The sequence below is a fragment of the Tamandua tetradactyla genome, chromosome 2, assembly GCF_023851605.1.
Source record: "Tamandua tetradactyla isolate mTamTet1 chromosome 2, mTamTet1.pri, whole genome shotgun sequence".
Lineage (NCBI taxonomy): Eukaryota > Metazoa > Chordata > Mammalia > Pilosa > Myrmecophagidae > Tamandua > Tamandua tetradactyla.
The window spans coordinates 125,930,531-125,951,247 of NC_135328.1; the positions used below are offsets into that span (position 1 = coordinate 125,930,531).

Genomic DNA, 20,717 nt, shown 5'->3' on the forward strand with positions numbered 1-20,717 from the left:
AACCAGGTTCTCTCCTGGCCCATGAGAAGAGACCCCAAACCACCTGTGACCCCCAGTGTCCCTCAGCCAGGGAGGAGGGTCCCCACATCACTGTACCGACCCCTAGCTACCCCTGACCTGAGAAAAGGGATCCCATGTCACCAAAGCAACTCCTAACTTTTCCCCCAGCCTGAGAAAAGGGACCCTATATCACTGCAGTGCCTGACATACCCTCCAAGCCATGAGGTAGCAGGAGGCCCCCAGAAGCCAACTTTTCCAGTTGTTTTCATCCGGAGGACCTGGAAATCCACCCCAAACACTTCCACTACCACTTTCAGATGCCACCGCAGTTGCAGCAGCAGTGGGGAGACTTGCGTTAGCAGGTGGGGACCCCCTGCCATCATACCAGGTGGACAGGCATAAACCAGAGGCTCAGGGCCATGAACCCCTGGGCACAAACCAGATGCTTTCAGTACCATGGCCCCTCAGGTCCTGCTGATCTCCCTCAAGAGCTTCTCCAGCCCCTGGTAGTGTGGCTCTGGTCTCTAACCATAGCTATCAATGCAATGCCCTCATCCAAGTATTTACACTGTGACACTGCTATGCAGCGTTCTGGTTGTGGGACGTCATTCAATCAGCAAACGTAGAAGGTGGGTCTCACTAACCATGTTTTCACAGGAGAAAAAGCAAGGCTGAGAGAAGAAAAGACCTCACCTAACTCACACAACCCAGGGTTTAAATGCGTAACTGCGACCCCACCACTTGCACTGGAAAAGGAGGGAGAAAATGCGGGCTCAGTTCTTCTGCTGCCAGACAAGGGAGGTGCTCAATGGAACCCCACCCACACCCAACCAGCTAACCTGACTTCTTCCATTGACCAGGGAAGGCTGGCCTTTCACTTTTCAACTTACTTGAGTAGCTTAGGCTGTAGCAAACGCTGAAGGCGATCACTCATCACTGACTTTCTGAGCAAGGTCTTTTCCCAGTTCTTCCCTGAGGAGAGTAACAGTGACACCCCAGCAGCTCATACTGGCACCATGAAATGCATTCCACAGGAGAAACACTCTGTGAGTGAACCCTCTCAGCCCCTGGGAGGAATCATAGACTCCAACCTCCAGGTGTGGAGGCCAAGGGTGAAGTGACTTCTCCAAGGCCCACAGTGAGTAGGTGGCTCTGCTGCCTCCTGGCCACACACCACCCTTCTGCCCTGGCCAAGCTACCACCATCTGAACCCAGCCTTGCTCAGGAAAGGACCTCCCAGGCACCACAAGGACACAGACAGCAGGGGCGGGGAGTAGTGGCACCATCCCTGGGCTCTTACATTTGGTCACAAGGAGTTGCTCGAAGGACTTAATACCCTGGGCTGCCTTCTCCCGGGTGTCCTCGTTGGCGGGGGGCCCCTGCCAGAGAACACAAGTGTTATGGCGTGGACAGACTGAGCTGATGCACCTCAGGGGCCCAACAGGTGCCTCTGCGGTCCGGGCCTCCTTGGGGGTGTACCCAAAGGTAAGGGCAGGCACTGAACCTCTGTCTTGCTGCCAGGCCACAGGAGCTGCTCCAGGCACAACCTAGCCCAGACAAGGGTGGGCCTGACAGCACAATGGCCCAGGCGGAGGGTAGGTGCTACCTTAACAAATGGGGCCCTTCACCCCTGGAGTTGGGTCCTTCCCACGCCCCCACACACCTCACAAAGGAATCTCTAGGTAGGCCAGCCTTAGAGGCCAAGGGAAACATTGCCCCATTTGAGGGAAGGAAGACTTAGCTTTTGCCATGGGGTCAGAGAGAGGTTTTAAGGGGGCTAGAGAGCACTATCTGCAGAACCCAGGGAAAGTCACAACCTCTGGCAGCAGGCTGGGGAACCTGACCTCTTACTCACCACTCCGGTAACCTTGTCCTTGAAGTAGGGCTTCATGAAGTGCCCTATGTACACGTTGGAGGGCAAGCCCTTGCCTTCCTTCACCTTTGTGCCCCTGGAACCAGCCAGGTCCCATGTGATCTCCTCCTGGGATAGACATGATGGGAGCATCCTGACCCACCACTGGTGGCCAGGCCATATAGAGGGAGAACCCCAGCCACTGCCCTGACCCTGGGGAAGCCTAGCCGATAGGATGCCCACCTTACCTGCTGCTGCTGGTTCTGGGCCAGTAGTAGGTTGACTTCTGCTATCTTCTCTCGGACAACCTCCTGGTAGACCATGTTAAGCTGCAAGCAGGTCTCCGGGTCCTCAGGGAGGTTTCTGTCCTTGGAGTCATCCTCATCATTGCTAGCATCACCCCACCTTTCTTCTTCCTGATTACAGCCAGAAGCCCATTGGAGCAAAAGGGACGGCCACACCTCCCTCCCCATGGCAGCCCCAGGCACACAGGTTTGCAGAGCCTTCAGGGGGCCTCACTTACAGGCCCGTGAGGCGGGCCCGCTCTGGAGCCCAGCAGAGGCCGGGTCTTTGGGAAATGGAGTGGGCACCAGGAGCAAGACCCCACCCCCTTAACTCATGGGGCCGAGACCTGAGCCTCCTGGGCAGGGCTGGGTGTAAGAGGACCATAAATGGACTCTGCCGCTTTCTCAAAGTATTGTTTAATTGCTTCCTAAATTAAAACTCAAGGAAATTCAACTTCTCAGGAATGTTTCTGGGGAGTGGGGAGGTGTGCATAAATTCTCTCTGCAATGAATCTGTCTGCTATGTCTGAACTTCTGTCACTGGGAAGTGACATGAGTGAGCACATGGGGACGAGGGGACCCTGGGAGCACCAAATACAGAAACACAACGGGGAAACAACCCACATGTCCACCTGGAGGGGAACGGGCCACAGGGACCACAGGAGGGCCACAAAGCCACGAGGAAAACAAGGCCTCTTTGCACCCACTAACTTCATTGGAAAATGTCAACTGCGAATTTTCCAAAATAAAATAATAAGAAAAAATTTCAAAACAGACAAAAAACAGTTAATAATGACTGGCATGGCAGCGTGTTTCCTGTTGGGCGCTGTTCAGGGGTCCTACATATGCGACTTGCTGTGATGACCCTATAGGGAGGAGCAGAAATTCCCCACTGTACAGATGGGAAACTGAGGCACAGAGAAGGCAGCTGGGAGGGCAGTGCCCAGTGGCCTTTCACATGTGATAATCACATACACGATAAATGCAGGTAGGATGTGTGCTCAGAATAAGTTGGGAAGGACAAGTGCTAAGCTATTAACGAAGCTCATCTCTGGGGCAAACGTCCATTTCACCTATGAATGCTTTGTGCTGTGGTGGCTTCAATGAAAAACCTGCACGACTTTTACAATACAGAAGAGCCACTCTGGGTTTAAGCCTAGACCAGCCTCCTGAGCTCTCTGGAAGGATGGGGACAGGCTCTGCACATGGGGTCCACTGGGTTGGGCACATAGTTACCGAAACTGGGGACCCGGGAGCATTGAAGTCCTCACTGAGCAGCGAATCTGTGGGAAGGCAAGCACAGTCAGTGATGTTTGACAGAGATGAATGGATGGCAACGTGACATCATGGGTACCAGGGAGACTGAGCAACCACGCTCATAGGCAGCTGCAGAGAACAGAGGATCTGAGGCCTCTGGACTAAGGGACAATGCGTGCACCTGGCTGGGGCTGCCATCTTCTGAGGGGCCACAGTGTCTGAATGGAAGCCCCCATCAGCACCAGGTTGTGCAGTATGGGCAGGGTCTCCAGCAGAGAAGGTGCTCATCCTGTGCTAAGTGTCCCAGGCACCTGTGGGACAGACTGTGCAGACAGCAAGCACATCACCTGCACAGGGTTCTGCAGCAGAGGAGGCAGTGGCCACCAGAATGGGGATGGACCACAAGCTGATGAGAGGGAAGGGTCAGTGAGAGGCCCTGAGAATGAGTGAAGGAGAAATCCCGGTGGGGTCAGGGAATCATGAGAGATTTAGTCTCAAGGACAAGCCCCTGGGCCTGGGACGAGGCGGGTGGCGAGGCCAGGAGATGAAACCCAGGCAGGGAGGCTCTGGCAGGTTGTGAGACTCAGGAAGCCCAGCCATGGCAGGCAGGACTCCATACCCCAGGCAGCAACACTCAGAGCAACACTCTGGGGCAGGGGGGCATGGAGGGAATTGTGTGTATGTATGTGTGGGGAATGTATTCTCCTCATGCCTGCAGCCAGCAGGTCCTGAGGATAAGGAAGGGGCAGGTAGAATAGAGGGAGAGGCCAGCTCCAAGCAGCACTGTGACAGCCTGGCAAGGATGGACAGACCGCGAGGGTGGTTACCAGCTATTCTCACCCATTTCTAGGAAGAAGGTCGGGCTGCATGGGAACTCACCTTCTTCAGAATCTGAACCAAGACTTGATTCCGAGACATCCCCATTGATGACTGAGGAGCTGGGATCCAAGATCCTTTCTAGTTCCTCGATCTCCTTTGCTATTTTCTCTCTCTCGACATCTACATCCATGACTTCCACCTGCCTCCAAAGCACCAGATATTAGAAACAAAGGACATCCTTGCTCCCATCCTCCTCAATGATGCACATGCCTGGGGAAAACGGGGAGCCTACCCCAATGCTGGGGTTGCAAACCCACAGCCACAGGGCAGGCATGGGGCTCCTAAAAGGTAGCTTGAGGCCCGGGATCCCATGGGGAAGCTCTGGGGCTGTGGCCTGCCACTTTCCAAAGCTCGTGGGGAGGGGCAGGTGGGGGACTGTAGCCATGTGACTGTATTCTGCCTGCTCTGGAGCACGGCCAGTGCAGGTGGGGGGTGGACCACCATATGGCCCAGCTGCCTGGTCTCTGACCTCCCACGGTTGAACCACCAGTGAGTGGTCACTTGGACACATAGAGCAGAGGAGGGTGACATATCTTCTAGAAACAATGACGAGGCCTGTGGACCATGGGAAACCCAAGCCTATGACCACAGCCTCACACCCAGCCTGCCTTTCCTCAGCAGAGCTGGATACCCAGCCATGCCAGCAAATGCTCCCTGAAATATAGGCTGAGCAGGCAACAAGAGCTGACAGCACAGAAACCATGTTCCCTGCAGACAGACAGGACTTCAATTTGTCCCTGCTGTCCCTCCAGTGTTTGGCATATGCTAGTATCTGACACTAGACAAAAATGTTTATTGAATAGAAGCCTTTTCTCTAAGGGATACTGGTCTTGGAAATCCAAGGAGTGGAAGGCTGGGAAGGGAGCAGGGTGGGAGAATAAGACATTGGTGGGAAAAATTCCAAAAAGGTACAGAGCTCCAAAAGGGGGAAAAGAAGTATAACTAATAAAGTATCAGTGGCAGAGAGAGTTCAAACAGAGTCCAGAGGCTACTCTGGAGGTTGCTCTTATGCTTCAGGTAGACCTTGCTACCTGTCATAAACTGCCAACCCCCAACCAGGACCATTCCAGTCAATCCTAAAGAACACCTAGGGCCATATATATGATTCCACAAGGGTTCCATGCACTGGACTAACTTTCCAGAAACCTACAACCTCCAGATGGGTCCCTGGTCCAGACAAGTCCTGAAACCTAACCCAGCCTCTCCAGAACATCAGATAGTTCCATCTCCCTACCCCATATTAGTGACAGACCCTTCCAATATGAAAAATTTAGAATGGCCATAACCCAAACACCCATAAAGAGAGGATGGAAAGATCAAAGATGATGGTGGAGAAGACAGGATTTAACAAATGACTATGAAGGCTGAACCATTAAATTGATATCTCTTTCAGTCTCCAGTATTTTAGAGCAGCTAGAAGTAAAAACCTAAAATCGTGAAATTGTAATTCATGTCAAACTCTAAAATATGTTCTACAACTAACTGTAGTGCTGTGCTTTGGAATTTATAGCTTTTCTGTATATATGCTATTGTTCATAAAAAAAGGAAAAAAAATCGATTGTGGTGATGAAAATATGTGTAAGCCTCCCGGCCTCCTATATTCTGGAGCAGCTAGAACGAAAAATTTGAGAGGATCATATGGTAGCCCACAACAAACTCGGGGATTTGTCTTGTAACTACTTGTTGAAGAGTGCTTTGAAAACTACTGCTTTTTTATTTCTTGGCAAATATGTTATACTATATAACAAAAAAAAGTAATTAAGAAAAAGATACAGGAGCAAAAGAAAGCAAAGCAAAGCAAAGCACTCCCCTCCCCTCTCCTGACCCCTGCAGGAGCCTCGGAGCTCCATTCTGGACTCTCATTCCTGAAGACAAAGCAAGAAGGCTGAGAATTGCCAAACGGGCATTGGTAACACTGATGAGGGCCAAGGCCACGTGGTGGCAAGCCCCAGGCAGAGGGTTGAATAACACAGCTTCGTGGAGTGGATGGGGGGACAAGGAGAAACCCACAGAGGGGGGTCATGTCCAGATTCCTGCCACTCTGGGTGCTCTTCAACTGGAACCAGACAAAGGCACTCATAAAAAGGTTCCCCAAAAGATGCACTGAAGCCCTAACGCTAGGACCTCAGAATGTGATCTGATGTGGAAACAGGGTTGTTGCAGATGGGATTAGTTAAGAAGACGTCAAACTGAAGAAGGCGGAGCCCCGAGTCCAATGGGACTGGTGTCCCTTTGAGAGGAAAGACTGCATAGTCACACACAGAGAAGCTATGTGACAGGAGAGGCAGAGACTAGAGTGACGTATTTACAGGGAACCACGGCCTGCTGGGCACCACCAGAAGCTGGGAAAGGCAAGAAAGGATCCTCCCCTACACATGAAGGGGGCATAGCCCTGCCAATACCTTGACTTCTGGACATCTGGCCTCCAAAACCATGAGACAGTTCCTGTTGTTTTAAGCTGCCCAGTTTGTGGTACCATTCCAGCAGTGCTAGGAAACGAAGACAATCAGGACCCCAGAACCCCCTAACCTTGAGGAAGGTGCTTTGTTTCTACTTGAAACGTTTATAAGCCAAACTCAGCCAAAAGCCAAGTAGAGCAGCAAACCCAACAACAAACTACTGGCAGGCTCAAAGATGCCACTTTCTCCAGGTGGGACAGAAAGGAGATGTCTTCCTTTGGAAGCCTAGCTTTGAAGAGAAAAGACAATTCACGTTTTGGGGAGAGCTTTGCTTACCACCTCCGCCCCCCTCCCTGGCCCCCCACCATGTAGCAAAGGAGGGTAAAGAACAAGTTCAAGTCCTGAGTCAGCCTGTTCTCTGCTCACAAACAACATGCCAACCTTCACTGCCATCCAAGGCTGTCTGTCAATGCCGCAGATACCTCTGCCCACACCGACCTGCCCCACCCCAACCCCCACCGGTGGGAGAACAAAAAGGACCACCCCAAGGGGCAGCATCCTTAGAGAACCTCCCCACGAGGACCCGACAGAACACAGCCCACTCCACCTAGCTGCCCACTCGAGACTCAGCTGCTGCCCCGGAGGCCGTGCTTCCCCAAAGGCTGGGCGCAGAAGTCCAAGGAAGCCCTGGCACATCCCTTCTGCTGAAGGGTTAAAGGCACTGGCTTGGGAGACCTAGTACTGTGTGACCTCAGACCCGTGCCCGACTTCTCTGAGCCTCAAGAGCTGCATCTGTGAAATGGGGACCATAAACGAACCCCACAGGCTACAATCCCTGAAAGCACCTGGCACGGGACCCAGAACCCGGCAAGCGCCCTACAAATGGGAGCCAGGGTGACAGGGGCCCGCGGAAGGCGTACCAGGCCCCTGCCCCTCATCGGAAATCTCCCTGGTGCCAGCAGCATCCTCCCCCCACCTCCTCGTGACACGGGGACGCCCAGGGCTGGGGCCGTCGCCTGCACGCGGCTGACAGGCTACCCGGGCCGGAACGGCACACCGACCCACGCTCTGTCTGCCGGGCTTTGCCTCCTCCGGCAGGGATGCGGCCACGAGGGCCTCAGTTTCCCCTCACTGGGGGATGCCCCGCTCCCTCCCTGGGCCTAGGCTTCCGCTTCTCGGCCCAGCACCTTCGTTGCGGGGAGCGCTCCGGCCCCGCCGCTCCGTGCCCGTCACTGCACCCGCGGCCAAGGCACCGGCGCACCGCCCTTTCCTCGCCTGCCGCCGCCACCACCGCCACCGTCGCCCGGGCGACCCAGCACGGCACTTCCTGTGGTCACGCTACTGGAGCGCCGCGGACCGTAAGTCCCGCCCCTGTGGCCCGCGAGGCGGCACGGGGCACGCCGGGAAGGACCTCTGCCGCAGCCCGGAGCGCGGGCAAGTGCTGCCCCCGCGCGGCGGCCCTCGGGACTGCCTCTCGGCGGCTGGGCAGGGCCCGCAGCGGTCAGCGCGCCGCCTCAGCCCCGCCGCCTGCCGGCCGTGGCTCCGCGGTTTCTTTCTTTTTTTAAGAATATTTTTATTGAGAAATATCCATACACATACAGTTCAACCATATTATACAATCAGTGGCTCACAATAGCATCACATAGTTGTGTATTCTTTGCCATGATCATTTTTAGAACATTTATATCACTCCAGAAAGGGAAATAAAAAGAAAAAAAAATAGCATACATCCCTTACTCCAAACCCCTACCTCTCATTGACCCACAGTATTTCAGTCTACTCGGTTTTTACCCTTTCTCTCCATCCTTTACTTATTTATATTATGTTGTGTTGTGTTATGTTACGTTATATTTTCACATACCGTATAATGATCCAAAGTATACAATCGGTGGTTCACAATATCATCATATAGCTGTGCATTTATCATCACAATCGACTTATTTTGTGTGTGTGAAAAACAACATATATACAAAGTCAATAAATTTCAATGCATAAAACAATAATTAGTTGCAGAACAGATTTCAGAGTTTGGTATGGGTTACATACAATTTCACAATTTTAGGTTAAGATACTGAAGACTAAAAGAAATAGCAATATAATGATTCAGCACTCACACTCATTTTTTAAGCCCTACCTTCTCTGTATAACTCCACCATCACCTCTGATCTTTCTCCCACTCTTTAAGGGTATTTGGGCTATGGCCAGTCTAACTTTTTCATGTTGGAAGGGGCTGTCGGTAATATGGGGTAGGGGGGTGGAACTAGCTGATGCTCTGGAGAGGCTGGGCCTCTGCTTTTCAGGACTTATCTGGTCCAGGGACCCATCTGGAGGTTGTAGGTTTCTGGAAAAGTAACCCTAGTGCATGGAACCTTTGTGGAATCTTATATATTACCCTAGGTGTTCTCCAGGATTGGCGCCTCCATCCATTGCAAATCGTGAACACTCCCACGGTTTCTTTATCCCTTCCTGGTTTGGGGGAAGCAGCCAACGGGAACTCCCAGGTGCAGGCACCTGCCGCAGCTGCTCAGAGCCGCCAGACTTGGGCTGTTTTCAGTCCCAGGCTGGACCTCAGCTGGCAGGCCAGGTGTTTGAGGTTACGGATAAGGCATGGCTGGTGGGTCCGTGGAATCAAGGGCGGGCGGGCTGCACCTGGCCACATCTTTGAGGGTCTTATGTCGGAGCCTGGAGAGCTGCCCGCGTGGCCCGACCCTAATGGGGCGAGGGCTGGGGACGTGCCTCCAGTTCCTGCCTTCTGGAGCCCTGAGCAATTGAGGGGCGAATGGTGTGAGAGTGGTGGGCGTCCCCAGGGGGCGGTGCTCGGGCCCTCCTTTGGGAGATTAGCTGGAAAATTAAACCAATCATCAGAGCCGAGGCCTATTGGACGTATGGCTCCAAGCCCTTTGCAGTCATCAAAGGCATCGGAGCCTTATAGCAACTCTGTGAGGCAGAGGCCACCCCTCCTTTCACAGTTGGGGGAGCTGAGGCACCGAGCCTTAAGTAGCGTGCTCATGGCCACCAGCAGGAAGTGGGGAGCCTGGCCCCAAAACTTCTTGTCATGCCCCTACTCCTGGCCGGTCAGGGGCTGAGGAGCCACTGTGCAAGGCAATGGTGGGCCCTGGGCTGTGGGTGCCAGGAGCTAAATCATGAGGTGCTGAGGAGGGGGAGTTCTGCTTTGGGGCTGCAGCAAGAAGACACCCAGGGAGTCACCCTTCTGTCCTTGGAATGCCTATGGAATGCCTACTAGCTCCCCAAGACCCCACCACGAACCCGTCCACTTGGGGTTCGAATCCTGCGTGGTTATGTGTATGTGTTATACTCAAGTTTCAAATGGGTACAAATGCACCCGGTTCCACCTGGACCCACCTCCCTTCCCTGCCCCAGTGTCTGCTTCTCGCTGGACACCTCTGTCTACAGACCCACATGCCTGCGTAGAGCGGGGGAGCACACCCACATGGCCGGCACCCAGTCCCCGCCGGTTTCTGGAGGACACTCCAACCTGACTTCTAATGAAGCAGAGTAACTTGCTGCTTTTTGTTTTTTTAATTGAGGTAAAATTTACATAACAAAACATTCCCCATTTTAAAGTTTGTCAGCTTTTTGTACATTCACAAGGTTTCACTAGAAACCTATTTGGAGTTTCCAAAAAACCAGTACCTCCAAATAGTTCCTGGACAGTCTCAAGTCACCCCAAATGGAAACTTTACCCATTAAGCAGCTACTCCCTAATCTCATCAGCTTCCTTCTCCATGAATTTGCCCATTCTGGACATGCCATATGAATACCATCAGGTGATCTTTGACTTTATGTGTCTGGCTTCTTTCGCTCAGCGTGTATTCAAGGCTGGCCCATGTTGTGGCATGTTTCATGACCGAATAAGAATCCACTGTAGGGAAAGACCACATGCTATTTCTCCATCAGTGGGTAGACGTTGGGCTGTCTCCACTTTTTCTCTACTACAGATAAGGCCATGATGAGCGTGGATGTATGAGTACCAATTTGGGAGCCTGTTTTCAGTTCTCTTGGGTTTATTACTAAGAATGGAATTACTGGGTCATGTGGTAATTCCACGCTATTTTGTTCTGTTTTGTTTTTCCTTCCTTAATTGCTATCCTGGTGGGTGTAAAGTGGTTATCTCAAATGATGTTCTTGAAATTTATTGAAATGGAATTGTATCTACTCTTCCATGTATGATTTTTCACTCAACGTTGGTTTAGAGATTCCTCTAGGTTGTGCCATTGTAGTTCATTCTCACGGCCACACCACAATTTAGTTGTCTGTTCCCTTGGTGGGCATTTGGATGGTTTCTGGTTTGGGGCTCTTACAAATAGTGTCACTGTTGACGTTCTGGAGCCTGTTGTTTGGTGAACATGTGTGTGCATTTCTGGGCATGTACCTAGGGGCGGAATTTCTGGGCCACATGCAGGCTGGATACCGCAAAGCCTCAGGTGTCAGGACGGAGCAGCTTTCTGAAGAGGTTGTCCCAATGTCCACAGCACAAGCCGGGCAGGGGAGTTCCAGCTGTGCCTCACTCTCGTCAGCACTTAGCATTGTGCACCTTCCATTTTGGCTGCCCCCGTGAGCATGGGCAGATAGGGTGCCTGGCTGTCTCTCCACCTGAGGCTGCCATTTTATGGACAGCTTCGGATCAAATATCCGGTCAGTGTTCATACATTCCCAGGTGTCTGGTGATTTCTTTTGCTTTTGTAAAATCTGGGCTCCTGATAAGGTCCCACCAAGTTGAGGCAGGGTTAGAATTAGGACAGTGGTTGGTGGCTGGCTGATGAGCAAAAGGCAACTTCCAAGAAGGGGTGAGGCCACAAGGTGAAGGATATCTGGGAGGGGAACGCAATAAATGGCACTGGAGCCCACCGACCCGCCTGAGTGAGTCAACACACCCACAAAGGAGGGAGAAGGGGAGGGTGGTAAAATAGCTACTACAAATACAGAAGGAACAAAAGTCTATAGGAGCAGGCTGCTCTCAGGGCTGGGGCCTCTCGCCCCTGCCATCTCTCTTGCAAGCGTGCCCTGTGCTCTCCTGTGCGTGTGCTCCATACATCTCCCGCCTACCCACTCCATCTGGGCTGTGCCCTGAATTCCTTCTCATCAAGTAGCCAAGAACCAGGACCCCAGAGCAGGAACATGGGGATCAAAACACTCGTACATCTTTTAGTGCGGCCTCAACATCTCGTTTTGTTCCATGTGGAAAAGACCCCCCCATTCACCCTGCTGTTTCCCTTTTGCTGGGTGGCCTCTGGCCTGGGTGCTCTCCTCTGTCCCTCCCGGTAAAGGTGCTTGGTGCACAGGACCTGCTCAGGGCATGCGGGGAGGGTGCGGGTGGGGTTGGAATGAGCAGGTGGTGGTTTCAGAAGCTTGGAAACTGGATTTGGCCACCCACGAAGGTGCTGGAGGGGACATGGATCTCAGCTGCCCTGGACATGGGCCCCAAGGGAAACTGCCCCACTCTGTCCTTTTTTTTCCAGCTCCACATAGAGAACCCTGGTCATGGCTATTCATATTTTCCCAACAAGGCATGAGGGGTCAGCAGGCTACAGGGTCTGGAGTGGCTGCTGGGCAAGGGTCTGATCCTGAGTCCCTTGCTATCCTCATCCTTGCTTTCTGCCCTTGCACAGCATCGTCCCTGACTGACAGGCCTCCTTGGTGGGGACCTGGGCTCCGGCCTCAGAGGCCCTGCTTTTTATCCTCCTGCCCCCTCAATGAACCCTCATTTCCCCACCGCCTTCCTTGCTGGAAGGGCAGCAGTTGCTGGTGAGTTGGCAGGCAGAGCTCGGCATGTTCCAAAATTGATCTGGGTCAAGATCCTGTTGGACTAATGGGGAGTGGGGTACAGGGGAGGTGGGACTGCCCAGTCTCTCAGTGGGTCAGCCTATGGGGTCGTCTCCTGGGCACTGTCCACCTCACAGCAGCCAGTCACTGGGTCTGGGCCACACCCTCGCCTTAGCTTCGGTCTGGCCTTGAGCCAGCCATTCCCCCCACCAGGCAGGCAGAGCCACCGTGAGGGGCTGCAGTGCCTCCCCCAGGGCCACCCCCACCGTAGGCAGCTGCACCCCAGCGGCAGCCCCCTGTGCTGGCAGAGCGGCTGGAGTGCAGGGCCAGGTAGGCAAAGCACCCAAGGTCGCCAGGGGCAGCTGTGCGGGGCGGTCACCCTGCTTCGGGCCCCACTGGGCCTGAGGGCCAGTTGTGAAGGTGAGGCCCTTCCACATACGAGCCAGGCCTGGTGAAGCTCCCCCCCCCACCCCGCCCCGCACACAACTAAAAGAGGAGGCAGGAGGTAAAAGTAATTTGACAGGTAATTTTTAAAATTGCACATGCAGCTATGGCTATTTTATGGAATAGAATTTGCTAACAAACAAAAGTCCAAATCCAGAGAAGTGCAGAGGCTCTCGTTTGCCCAGCAAGCTGGTCCAGTACGGCAGGTGCTCAGGGTGTCCCAGGGCACCCTCCCCACAGCCCCAGCTCTGTCTCACAGGTTGCCTGAGCTGTCATGTGTGCACCCAGAGAGAACCTCCTTCTAGCACCTTCTGACCAGATGACACCATCTGGTCTGTCAACAGAACCCAGAATCTAGTTCTCACCCAGCGGCATGACTCTGAGGTAGTGGAGGGGTATAGCTGAAGCATGCATTCAGCAGTGCTTTCTGGAAAGCTCTGGCCTTTGAGATCATAGGGGTAGCATTTAAATGTCCTGTTTGACAACCTGACCTCAGGGAGAGTGACATCACGCAATGGCAGAACCCGAAGCCCCAGGGCTTGGCCCCCTTGCTGCAGCAACCGCTGAGCTGGAGAAGGTGAGTGGGATCCATTCTGGCAGCTCTGGAACCTGACCAGACACTTACCCAGAAACGGTATAGATGAAAGCAAAGGCTGCTGACCTGGAACCAGGGAGCAGTTCCCTGTCTCTGCTGTGGTCATGGAGATGGGGCCTTCCACCTGGGAGGGCTGGCTGGGGCCAGGGCAGGCAGTGGAACCCTGACATTTAGAAACTGGGGGTTGTGTTTTGGTTAGTCTGACAGTGCCCTGAGGTAGTGGGGCAGATGCTTATGCTCCAGCAGCTTTCCCTGTTAGTACTGACCAGAGGATTTAAAGCGACATACCCCCCACTTCCCAGCCTGTATGTAACATTCAGAAACCAGACACTAAGGAAATTTTTGTCAGGTCACTGAAACTTCAACAGTTCCACACAACAATGAATACACACTCCCAAGTTTGGAAAAATTACAAACAGATGGCTCCAGCCTTCAACAGAGAAAAACAGTAATCCCTGAAGCGTGGGAGACTTAGATTTCCATGGTTACCACACGTAATACTCAGAAAGTCTAGTACTCAACAAAATAATTGACAAAACAAACAAAGAAACAGGAAAGAATGACCCCATGACAGGTAAAGAGAATTCAACAGAGACGATCCCTGAGGAAGCCCAGGCACTGGGATTACTAGACAGAGGCTAAACTGACTGTCTTCAACAGGCTCAATGATCTAGAGGATACCATGGACACAGAAACAAAGAAAAGTAGGAAAAGGACATCCAAACAAAATAAGAATACCAATAAAGAGACAGAAAATATAAAAAGGAACAGAATCACTACTGAAGGAAATTAAAGGAGACCTAAACAAATAGAAAGACACTCCAGGCTTGTGGATTGGAAGACTTACGATCATTAAGATGTCAATACTACCTAAAGTGATTTATAGATTTAGCGCAATCCCAATCAAAATTCCAACAGCCTACTTTTCAGAAATGGAAATGCTCATCATCAACTTCATATAGAATAGCCAAAACCATCTAAAAAAAAGGAACACAGTTCGAGAACTCACAGTTCCCAATTTAACTTATTACAAGGCTTCAATAATCTAAACAATGTGGTACTGGAGCCAGAACAAGCACACAGACCAATGGAATAGAACGGAGAGATGAATCCATACATATGTGGTCAAATGATTCTTCACAAGGGAACCAAGTTCACTAAATTGGGAAAGAACAGTTTCTTCAACAAATTAGTGTGGGGAAAACTGGATCCACATGTAAAAGACTGAAAGTGGAGCTCTACTTCACACAATATACAAAAATTAACTCAAAATGTATTAATGACCTAATTATAAGAGCTAAAACTATACAACTCCGAAGAAAACATAGGGAAGTATCTCCAGGATCTTGTAGTAGATAATAGATTCTTAGACTTTACACCAACAGAACAAGCATTAAAATAAAAAATAGGTAGAACAGATTTCACAAAATCAGAAATGTCTATGTAAATAAGGACATTATCAAGAAAGTGAAAAGACAACCTACAGAATGGGAGAAAATATGTGAAAGCCATATATCTGATAAGAAAGCGATGTCCATCATTTATAAAGAACTCCTACAACTCAGTAACAAAATGACAAACAGCCGAATTAAAAAATGGGCCAAGGATATGAACAGACATTTCTCTAAAGAAGATAATGAAACGGCGAATAAGTATGTGAGAAGATGCTCAACTTGTTAACTACTAGGGAAATGCAAATTGAAATCATGAGATACCATTTCATACCCAGTACGATGGGTGACTATTATTAAAAAAAAAAAATCAGAAGTGTTGACAAGGATGCAGAGAAGTAAGAACCCTTATACATTGCTGGTGGTGGTGTAAAATGGCACTGCCATGGCAGAATTCAATTTGGTAGTTCCTCGGAAAGTTGAAGAGAGCTGCCATCTGACCTGGCAGTCCCACTACTTGGTATATACCCAAAAGAACCAAAGCAGGAACTCAAATACTTGCACACTGATGTTCACAGCAGCATTATTTACAATAGCCAACACGTGGAAGCTTCCCAGTGATGAATGGATAAAAAATGTGTGGTACATACTTAAAATGGAATATCATTTAGCCATAAAAATAAAGTTCTGATGTATGATACTATGTGGGTAAACTCTGAAGACTTATGTTGAGATAAGCCAGAAACAAAAAGACAGATATTGTATGATCATTTATATGAAATACGAAAGCAAAGTTTATAGGGATAGACAGATTTTAGGTTTCCAGGGGTTGGGAGGTGGGTGGGGGGAGAGGAGGTTATTGCTTAATGAGATTATTGCAGTCTCTGAGATGATAAAAAAGTTTGAGTGATGGATATTGGTGACAGGAGCACAATATTGTGAATGTAACTTACACACTGATTTGTATACTTGAAAGTGGTCTGAGTTGTTACTACAATAAAAAGTTAAAAAAAAAATCAAGAGTAGGTAGAGGAGTGCATGGGTAGTTCAGTGGTAGAATTCTCGCTTGCCATGCAGGAGACCTGGGTATGACTGCAAGCCTGTGTATCCCCAAAATAAAACAAAACAAAAGAAAAACGTGAACAAAATCCCCTATGATATCCCCAAATTCCCATATCACGTATCTGCCTCTGTATGTGTATGTTTAGGTACAGAAATACATATATGTAGGGAGACTCATAAAAAAACAGAGTAGGTAGAGTTCCTCTGAAGTTCCAGTTACTGTCCAAATTAACTTTTTTGAGTATCGAAATAAAATTTTTGCTTAGTAGGAAAAAAAAAAAAGAGACAAACTTGAAGGGAAAAACCAACATTTCGACATTTCTGTAGTAATGGCTGGAGGCCTCCAGCCTGCATTTTCAATAACGGGCAGAACCACCAGACAGATGACAGGGAAACAGGACCTGACCGATACCGTAAGCACGTCAGACCCAACACACACACAGCAAACGCCCCAAACAACAGCAGGGCCCGCAGGCTTCTCCAGGGCACATGGGTCATCTGCCAGGGCCAACCACACAGGAGGGGACAAAACTAGCCTCTACATACCCTGAAAGATTTCAATCAAAGTATATAGAAAGAATGAAATCTTCTGAAGATTCCTCTCCAACCACAATGGAATGAAGTTAGAAATTAGCAACAGCAGGGAAAGTAAAAAATTCTCAAATATGTGGAAATCAAACAACACGGATAATCAATGAGTCAAATAAAAAAGCCATAAGGGAAATCTAAAAATATTTGAGATGAAAACAGAACAGACCAGGGCCGGCCATGGTGGCTCGGCAAGCAGGCAGGGTTCTCACCTGCCATGCCGGAGACCTAGGTTTGGTTCCCAGTGCCTGTCTATGTGAAAGAAAAAGAAAAGAAAAGAAAAGAAAAGAAAAGAAAATACAACAGACCAAAGGTTACTGGATGCAGCAAAAGCAATGCTCAAAGGGAAATTTATAGCTGTAACATCTACATTAAAACAGAAATCTCAAAACAATAACCTAACTTTATACCTTAAAAATCAAGAAAAAGAACTAAACCCAAACCTAGCAGAAGGAAGGACATAAAGATGAGAGCAGAGACACAGTAAAGAGAGAACAGAAAATCAATAAAATCAAAAGTTGGTTCACTGAAAAGACCAATAAAATTGACAAGCTGTTAGCTAGACTGACTAGGAAAAAAGGAGAGGAGACTCAAATCACTAAAATCAGAAATAAAAGTGGGGACACATCACTACTGACCCCACAGAAATAAAAAGGAATAAAAGAGAACACCATGGCATTCTATCTGCCAACAAACTTGGGTAACTGGAAGGAGATGGTATGGCTTGAAAAAGCTGTATTACTCCAGAAAAAACATGTCCTTCACCCTCGTCCACTCCTGTGGGTGTGCTCTCACTATATAAGGAGGACTTTCTTCCGTGAGTTCCACTTCCAACAGGACAGATCTTAATACTATTACTGGGGTCCTTTGTAAGAGAATGAGATTCAGACAGAAAGTGATGGAAGCAAGAAGCTGAAATAAAAAACACCTGGGAGAGAAGGAAGAAACCAAGAGACGCCACCATGTGCCTTGCCTATGTGGCAGAGGAGCCCAGGATCACCAGCAGCTCATCTTCAGAAAAAAGCATCGCCTTGATGATGCCTTGATTTGGATGTTTTCCTGTCTTCAAAACTGTGAGCAAATAAATTACCACTGTTTAACTTGACCCATTTCATGGTATTTGCTTTGAACCGCCTACGAAACTAAAACAGCTGAGTAAATTCCTAGAAACATACGAACCAGCTACACTGACAAGAAGAAATAGGAAATCTCAACAGACCTGTAACAAGTAAGGAAACAGAATCAGTAATCAAAAACCTCCAACAAAGAAAACTCCAGGACAACTTCACTGTTGACTTCTACCACATATATAAAGAAGATTCAAAACTAGTTTTCAAACTCTTTCAAATCACTGAAGAGGAGGAATTACTTCTAACTCATACTATGAGGCAAGCTTTACCCTGATACCAAGGTCAGACAAAGACACCACAAGAAAAGAAAACTACAGGTCAATATCCCTTTTGAATATAGATGCAACAATCCTCAATGTTGTAACAAACTGAAGTCAGTAATGCATTAAAAGGATTATACACTATGACCAAGAGGGATTTATCCCTGGAATTCAAGGATATTTCAACGTAATGAAAATCAATCAATATAATACACTACATAAATAGAAAGGAAAAAAAACCCTCTTGGTCATCTCAATTGATGAGATGATGATGAAAAAGCATCAGACAAAAACCCAACATCCTTTCATGGTAAAAACACTCAATAAAATAAGAGTAGCAGGTAACTTCCTTAATATAATAAATGGTATACATCAAAAACCCACAACTAACATCATGCTTACTGATGAAAGACAGAAAGCTTTTCCCATAAAATCAGGAATGTGACAGGGAGCTGTTGTCGCCATTTTAACATAGCCATGGAGATTCTAGTCACAACAATTAGGCAAGAAAGAGAAATGAAAAGCATCCAAATAGGAAAGAAAGAAAGAAATTTATCTCTGTTTGCAGATGGCATAAACTATATGTAGAAAATCCTAAGACTCCAGAAAAAACTATTAGGGCTAATAAATGAATGCAGCAAAGTTGTAGGGTACCAAATGAACATGCAAAAGTCAACTGTATTTCTATACATTACCAATGAACAATTCAAAAAGGGAATTAAGAAAGCAATTCCATTTACAATGGCATCCAAAAGAATACCTGGGGGCAAATTTAAACAAGGAGCTAAAATACCTGAATGCTGAAAACTACAAAATATTGCTGAAATAAAGACCTAAATAAATGGAAAGACATCACATGTTCATGGACATGAAGACTTGCTATTATTGAGATGATACTACCGAAAGTGATATCCAGATTCAGTGCACTTCCACACAAAATCCCAGTGAATTTCTTTTTTTCAGAAATAGAAAAGCTGGTCCCTTCAAATTCATATGGAATTTCAAGGAACTTCAAACAGCCCAGATAATTTTGATAAAGAACAAAGTTGGAGGACTCACACTTCCTGCTTTCAAAAATTCACTATAAAATAGCTACAAGAGTCAGAGGTATGGTCCTGGCATAGGGATAGACAAAGAGGCCAGCGGGTAAACCAAAGAGCCCAGCAATAATGAAGTGATTTCCAACCAGGGTACAAAGATCATTCCATGGGGAAAGGACAGTCTTCAACAAACAGCTTTGGGACAGCTGGATATCCACATGCAAAAGAATGACCATTATCTTAACACCATATTTAAGAATTAAATCAAGATGATCAATGGCTAAATGTAAGAGCTAAAAATATAAAACTTTTAAGAGAACATATGGGAAAATCTATCTGACCTCAGACTTGGCCTTCGTTTCTCAAATATAGCATCAAGGTACAGGAAACAAAAAATAGGTAAACTGATTTCATAACAGCTAAAATCTTGTGCATAAAAGGACCCTATCAAAAGTAGTGGAGACAACCCACAGAATGGGAGAAATTGTTTGCAGAGACTATCTAAGTGTTTACTATCCAAAATATATAAAGAAATCCTACAACTCAACAAAATTAAAAGCTGAATTAAAAATTTGGGCAAAGAGAAGCCGAGCACACAGAGGGTCCTGGGAATAGTGCCTTGGTCTGACTCCGCGGCATGGCCTTGAACTCTGGAGCTCCTTTGGGCACTTCGGACACCTCTGCAGCCCCTGCGGCTCCCACGGGTGGGTTTGGAGGACTTGGGACAGCATCTACAATAGCAGGTTCTGCATTCAGTTTTTCTGCTCCAGCTAACATGAGCACTACTGGACACTTTGGCCTCCTCAGAATAAAGGTTTTGGCACAACGACAGGAACTGGTACTGGTTTGGGAACTGGACTGGGATTCGGAGGATTTAGTACACAGTTGCAACAGCAGCAGCCAACTAGACAGAAGTTGTCATTTATGTTGTAGAACATTCTCCAAATGGCACGTCAACAAGAGTTCCAACTACAACATTATATACTCATTTTGAACAAGCCAATATAAAAACACAGTTGCAGCAACTTGATATAACACTTCCTATGACTAGAACTGAGCTTTCTCCTGCACAGATCAAACAGCTTTTACAGAATCCTCCTGCTGTTGTTGATCCTATTATCTGGGAACAAGCCAAGGTAGATAACCCTGATTCTGAAAAGTTAATTCCTGTACCAATGATGGATTTCAAAGAACTCCTCCGAAGACTGAAGGTTCAAGATCAGATGACTAAGCAACATAAGATCAGACTAGATATCACCTGAAGATATTAGTGAGTTACAGAAGAATCAGACTACAGCTATGGCCAAAATTGCACAATACAAGAGGAAACTCATGGATCTTTTCCATAGGACTTCACAGGTCTTAAACAGGAAATTCAGAGGAAGAGTGGTTATGCTATCCAGGCTGATGAAGAGCAGTTACGAGTTCAGCTGGACGGTATTCAGCGTGAACTAAATGCACCTACTCAGTTCAAGGGCCGACTAAATGATGTCTCAAATCAGAATGCAGAATCATTTTGGGGCAGTCAAATTTGAAGAAAGACATTACATAGATGCAGATCTGTTACGAGGAATCAAGCAGCATTTGAAACAACAGGAAGGTCTTAGCCACTTGATTAGCATCATAAAAGATGACCTAGAAGATATAAAGTTGATAGAACATGGATTGAATGAAAGCATCCACATCAGAGGTGGTATCTTCAGTTAGCAGTTCACAACCTTGTGTTAGAGATTTAAGACATTCATACTCTAT

The 20,717-nt window shown here is 48.3% G+C and overlaps 2 protein-coding genes and 1 long non-coding RNA gene across 8 annotated transcripts in view; 2 read left to right on the forward strand and 1 right to left on the reverse strand.

Moving 5' to 3' along the window:
- SNAPC4 (small nuclear RNA activating complex polypeptide 4) overlaps positions 1–7,942 on the reverse strand; it is a 24,530-nt gene extending 16,588 nt beyond the window's left edge. For 2 of the 6 annotated variants that reach the window (XM_077148799.1, XM_077148801.1), the window contains exons 1-7: positions 7,859–7,942; positions 4,273–4,411; positions 3,373–3,419; positions 2,101–2,268; positions 1,856–1,981; positions 1,301–1,379; positions 891–972 (exon numbers count right to left, since the gene is read on the reverse strand). In XM_077148799.1, the coding sequence (XP_077004914.1) occupies positions 891–972; positions 1,301–1,379; positions 1,856–1,981; positions 2,101–2,268; positions 3,373–3,419; positions 4,273–4,402 (632 nt within the window). In that variant the 5' untranslated portion in view covers positions 4,403–4,411; positions 7,859–7,942. Of the gene's footprint in view, positions 1–890; positions 1,009–1,300; positions 1,380–1,479; positions 1,796–1,855; positions 1,982–2,100; positions 2,269–3,372; positions 3,420–4,272; positions 7,651–7,858 lie in introns of those variants that run through there. The other 4 variants (XM_077148800.1, XM_077148802.1, XM_077148804.1 and 1 more) reach the window with 4 other exon arrangements.
- On the forward strand, positions 1,622–2,590 carry LOC143673811 (uncharacterized). The gene is made up of 2 exons (XR_013170662.1): positions 1,622–1,682; positions 2,279–2,590. It is a non-coding gene; the product is annotated as an uncharacterized LOC143673811 (long non-coding RNA).
- Positions 7,554–20,679, forward strand: LOC143657278 (nucleoporin p54-like). The gene is given in 9 exon segments (XM_077129500.1): positions 7,554–7,741; positions 7,836–8,171; positions 10,053–10,187; positions 12,727–12,875; positions 13,457–13,476; positions 19,874–20,220; positions 20,222–20,325; positions 20,328–20,451; positions 20,453–20,679. Coding segments are annotated over 9 exon segments (1,623 nt in total). The 3' UTR covers positions 20,673–20,679.
- Positions 20,680–20,717: the final 38 nt, after the last annotated feature.